General features: G+C 34.6%; 1 protein-coding gene across 1 annotated transcript in view; it reads right to left on the minus strand.

Moving 5' to 3' along the window:
• Positions 1–5,705, minus strand: part of LOC127842766 (coatomer subunit alpha-like) — a 44,345-nt gene extending 38,640 nt beyond the window's left edge. Inside the window, exons 1-6 of the mRNA XM_052372476.1 lie at positions 5,544–5,705; positions 3,612–3,725; positions 3,256–3,329; positions 1,617–1,697; positions 1,214–1,290; positions 469–605 (exon numbers count right to left, since the gene is read on the minus strand). Of these exons, the coding sequence (XP_052228436.1) occupies positions 469–605; positions 1,214–1,290; positions 1,617–1,697; positions 3,256–3,329; positions 3,612–3,725; positions 5,544–5,583 (523 nt within the window). The 5' untranslated portion in view covers positions 5,584–5,705. The remainder of the gene's footprint in view (positions 1–468; positions 606–1,213; positions 1,291–1,616; positions 1,698–3,255; positions 3,330–3,611; positions 3,726–5,543) is intronic.
• Positions 5,706–6,000: the final 295 nt, after the last annotated feature.

A 6,000-nucleotide genomic window follows, 5' to 3' on the forward strand; every position in this document is an offset into this window, starting at 1 on the left:
ACACCGTGGCGTAATGGATATGGTTTCCACCTAGCGACCAGGATGTCATGGGTTCGATCCCCACTGTGGAAGCATTCTTTAGATTTCCCCCATAGACATCAAGTACTGGTTCTAGTCCCAGGAAACGGACTTGAGAGCGTTTCAAATAAGCCTTAGGCTTTCTGTGCAATCGTGTTAAAATAATTAAGTTTAAACTAAACTAAACTAAAACTAAGGGACAATAGAGTCTATATAAAGTAAATGACTACATTTCATAACTTAAATAATGTAAGGATTGGGCAAGACACGTATTCACCAATATCTTAATAGAACTATAAATCATTCTAAATGAAAAATAACTGGTAAATACTAAGTCAAAAGCTTTTCTAGAAGTAGATAACTACATTTTTGACAAACTCTTTATTCCGAGTCTGAAAATTGGTTGGCGAATATAGGCCAAAATTCAATATATAGGCCAGTTCCACTCACCTGGGGATACGCTTTTCTTTCGTAGGCCGGAGATGTCCCACACGCGGACGGTCTGATCAAGCGAGGAGGAAACAATCAGGTCCTCTGAAGGGTGGAACTGGGCGCACATGACAAAGTGGCTGTGGCCTGCCAACACGCTGTCAAGTACAGAGTTTACAATGAGGCGATAAAAAAACAAGACGAGATTGAAAATGCGATTGAGGTCGCAAAGGTTTAGTGGATATGGTGTCTGCCTAAGTCACGGCTTCGATCCCCACTGTGGGAGCGTTCTTTAGGTTTCTCCCATAGAAACCAAGTACTGGTTCTAGTCCCACAAAACAAACTCGACAGTATTTCAAATAAGCCATAGGCTTTCTATGCAATTGAGCTAATAAATAGGTTCAAACTAAATGCGCATTGCCATTCAAAAATCCAGAACCCAGCACTTCATTATTGGATGTAGAACTTGTGCATCAAGAGTGTTTGTGAAACACAAAGCCTCCTACTGCGCTTTGAAGCCCCACAGCAGCAATTTTGGAAACAAGATTATATTTTGAATTCAAAGGTCACAGACTCTAACACACACACACACACAGACACCATGCCATCCCATAAGCTCTTCTGCCTTTGGTAGTAGAGCTAAAAATCAGAAAACCCATAAACCCTTAAGAATATGTACCTGTACATGCCAATCAGCTTTTATCAACTCAAATGAATGCTCTATTTCATTTATGGCTATGTATCATCCCATCTACAAGCTACCAACCAGATGCAGTTTCTTGACTGCCAGTTCCAAATGCGTATAGTCTGATCATCTGAGGCACTGAGAATCCAGGGGTATTCCTACAGAGAAGAATACTTATACAGTGGTGTAATTGCTTTATAGATTAAATACTTGATGTTTTGGTTGAAATGGGGAGGTAATCTGAATATGCAACCTGATATTTCAACAATGATTTTACACGAATTTATACATTAACCCCCAAAAAATGTTAGTAGAAAAATTGTACATAAACTAGGCAATCTTCAATGCCAAAAATGTTTTCCACAAATCTGACAATGCCTGGATAATGTGACAAGTTTTGCAAAATGTTTTACGAAACAAGCGCATCCGGTTGAATTTCCATATTGGTTGCTATGGCACTTACATTTCGAATATTATTACTTACATGGTGAAATGTGGTTGTCCGGATATAGTCCTGATGTCCAAGCAGAGTGAACAGGCATCGTTTCAATTTGTAATTCCATAACTGAAATAAAACAAATATTGCAACAAATTTCAAAATATATTTTGTTTGTGTAAAGACTTTTATGAATGTTTACACTGTAGCATATTTCTATATACTTATGTACAGCTCAAAATAATTTGAATGAATGTGACTTTTATTTTATAAAACCCATGTTTTCATATTTGCAAATGTTACTGGTGTCAATATAAATATCAAACATGGAAAAATAAATGAGAAAAAAAAATAAAAAATCAACATTTCTTATGAATAACAAAGAGGCCATGATGACCCAGAAGAGCCCACCTAAGTTCAAGGTACCCAAATTGTCAAAGACTTGACGTAAAACTAGTTTTTGACTCAACACGATAAAGTAAAAACTTTGGCCTTGAACCTGGTGACCAATTTTCCGTAGCACATGACAATTGGGAAATAAAAGTTGTTGTCTTTTTGCTAAAATTTGTTTTAAAATTAAGAATACGAATTATGTCAATAAATTGACTAAGGTTTAACGTAAGGAGCTTGATATGAGATCAAATAATGTTGAGATTTAATTTGCACATTTCTGTTTAAACTTTCAATTGAGAATTTTTAGTTCGCATTTGCGGAAAAAAATATCAAAATTCCAGCCAGTTAATATCAGTACTTAGAGAGTTTAAAACACAAATTTTGGGACAAAACAGAAGAACAATTATGATCATATGGATTATTATTAGATGGTGCAATTAATGACTCACACTACGTACATGTAGGTGATAAAAAAATACAAGTTTAGCATTAAAATCTTGATTTAGCTCACAATTAATGTAATTCTCCATGCTGTTCTCAATCTAAATGGAACAAAGTCTCTAACAATAATTATACTGACTGTTTTGGCATTATTTAAAGCGGGTATATACGATTTTTTATATGTGTTAAATTGCAATATATTGATAAAATATGTTACAATAACATAAAATAGGCAAGAAAAAATATACATTAAAGCCGAATTTCATAAAATGCAGCAAAGAAAAATTAGCGCCCCGAGCCGATTGTGACGTACAAATTTTCCTACAATAACCGAAGCATTCGTCATTGTATTAGGATTGGAGTTAGTGTTCGTGTGTCGTATGAATAGATATCGTTGCAGGAATTCAAATAAACCGTTAAACTAAGTTTAGATTCACATCGTACATGTATGGTATACATGCTGGCGAATTCGGCTGTACAGCCGTTTTCAATTTCAGAATTAAATATCTGGCTAATTTCGCATTTTTCGACACATGTTCTTCTTAACTTTTATTTTAATTTATATTGAAATATATATATAATAAGTTTTTTACACATTTTATATAAATTCATAAATATTTGACAAAATCGTATATACCCGCTTTAACATGTGAAACAAATCATGAACAAAACCCATTACAAATAACTAGGAAATAAATAAGTAATTCATGCTTATACACCTAATGAATATTAGGTAGATCTTTGCAAACTATACCCTTAATAAAGACGTTTATTGTCACTATTATTTTCACCTAGAAGAATAACTGTTTAATGGTATCTGATTTTGGAAAGATGTCCTTTCTTTTATTCTTACCTTAATTTTGTAGTCATCTCCACCAGACACAAACAATGGCTGCTGTGAATGAAAGCAAATTCCTCTTACTGGACCTACAAGAAAGGATGGAACTTGCGTTGATTTACATAATACATGTATTTAAAACAAAATATGTTCATAAAAAGAGCTTGATGTAAAAGCTTAATCAATACTTTTAGCATTTGGCTATTTTGCATAAACACTGATCCATGCTTTGTTAAGCAAGCTGCCTTAGTAGGAGTTCCTCTCTTTAAGGAGTCAAAGATACTTTGAAAAGTTAAATATTAAATCCGATGCATGATTCAAATAATCAGACACATTCCTCAATTAAGCATGTATTATTGTTCAAGTCTTACCATCATGTTCATCGAACTTGTCAATCAGAGTACACATGCGGTAATCCCACAGCTGGATGACTCCATTGAACAAGCTCGTCAGAACCCATGGCCGCTTGGGATGAAAGGACAGCCCTAGTGGAAATAATTTTGGATATTTCATGGTTGTGAAACCTACATAGCAATATAAATAACTATGAAACGTTTCAAACTAGGTTATGGACAGGACAAAAGTTTGACCATCTTGAAGCTTGAAATCTACAACTGTTAACCATCAGAACACTAGCCTGTGACTCTACCATCTGAGCGTACCAGGCAGCTTCATTGGGGATGTCTGTCTTGGGGTAGGAGATAAATTTGCATGCAATTGCATGGGTAGCTAATCCAGGCATTTGTTATGGGATCGCCAACCTATATTTTAAAACAATGTACTGAGTTTGTCGGGTTGGAAAACTATATACAAGAAGGCCAAAAGTCCACATTGCTCACCTACAAAAAAAACACTAAAGAATGAACTTTTCTAAGCAAGTTTTTTATGTTTGTATGATAAATCTGACCATGCTCTTAGCCTGGAATCATTTTCCAGCTTGGTAAGTTGGTTTTGATATCAGTAGAAAAATTGTTTCAAATGTTTCGACAATAGCCATATATAGAAAATATAAACAGCAAGTAAAATATTCTTGCACGTGCCTTTTTTAAGAAAACGTTTAGTTACAGTGCTCATTTGGAACTGATACTTTACTTGAACAGTCTTTTAATACTTCAATTAACTGAGAACCTGACTGATGAGGGTCTTGCGTCTGCTTTGACACTGACTCACAATTGCCTTAAACATACCTAGCAGATAAAATTGCAAAAAGATTTAAAGTAACTGAAATGACCTGATTGATCGAGTGCAATTTTTTTAATTTAACTTAATTTTATCAAGAAAGGTGCTCAAAGTATGATGCATTTTGTCCATTTTATTTTATCACTAGCCCCAGTGTTTTTTTTCCGCCATTTTGGGAATGGGGCCGGGTCCATTTTTATCGGGAAAATTTGCGACGTTTTGACTAAAATTGGGAAATATGTATTGTTGTTTTTGTTTTGCTAAAAAATGCTTCAAAATTTATAATACAAGTGTTTTCAGAATTATATTTACAAAGGCTGAACTCATATGGATGGGAGATGAACAAAATAATGAGATCTTAAAAACAAAATATTGAGATCTTTAAAAAAAGGGAATTTAAAGCTGCCATTTGGGAAAAATATATACTGAAGTCTTTTTTCCAGTGGGAATAGGGCAAATTACCGGACCCGATTTTGAATATTATTCATTTTTGTGGAAAATGAAAATGTTTTTTTTTCCATATTCGCAAGTGTTATTTACAGGGACTTAAACAAGAAAAATAAAGACTGACAGGGAAATAAAAATTCCAAATTTAGGAATCTATGTCGTACATTACAAACACATGATATACGGAGATGCATGGTCAAACTATGTCATCAATTAACCTATGACTGAAAATTAGCAATTATGTTGGTAGGAAAAATCGCATTCAAAGTGGCTGCAAATTGGTAACTTCAACTCTGTACTGTCAACAATCGTGCTTGATAATGACTGACAGGCGCTTGTCTGGAAAACAGTGTGTTAGTTTTTTTAAATTATGTGCAAAGAATGGGTTAATTAAACAAGTAATCAACTCATAATGTTTCGGTTCAATATACAAATGCAATCACAGTAGTTAGGTCTTTAAGTTTATCATTTAATACTGGGTGTTATTCGATTAATATAGTGGTCTAATGACAATTTGCTTTAAGTTTATTTTACAGAACACCGTTCATAACCTCATCTCGGTAACTAGCCGGTAAGCAACTCCGAAGTTTCGCCGTTGCGGTGACTTCGGCATTATCCGTTTATCATGATGAAGCAACACTTAAAATGAAACAGATTTAAAAAAAACTCAAACAAACCTTTGACTCGAGCTGACTTTGTTTCAAATTTAGTAAGCATGTTGCCTACTGAACCTGTTGCACGAACTAATCGTTGTAAATATGTAGTTTTTACGTGTACGAATGGCTGACAAGAGTGAATACAACTCACTTCCGGTTTGACGTGTAAAAACCCGAAAGAGAATATACGAAGGCAAGAGACAGCTAAACATAACGTGAAACTACAGCTAAGCCAGTAGGAGAGAAGCATTGGAAAACAAAGCGGTCCTTTATTAATGATAAGGAAACAATTGCCAAATGGTAGACACAAAAACAAACGTTCTAGACATTACACATAGGACAATGCACATAGCAAACGCACACACATTAACAGCACTCGGGTCACCACATTGGAACAGAAAGGCACTGACGGGTGAAATCGTTTTTGTTGAAGCTGCAAACTCACAGTAGGCATAGAATGAATCATATAACATTTAAG

Source organism: Dreissena polymorpha, chromosome 8 (assembly GCF_020536995.1).
Source record: "Dreissena polymorpha isolate Duluth1 chromosome 8, UMN_Dpol_1.0, whole genome shotgun sequence".
Lineage (NCBI taxonomy): Eukaryota > Metazoa > Mollusca > Bivalvia > Myida > Dreissenidae > Dreissena > Dreissena polymorpha.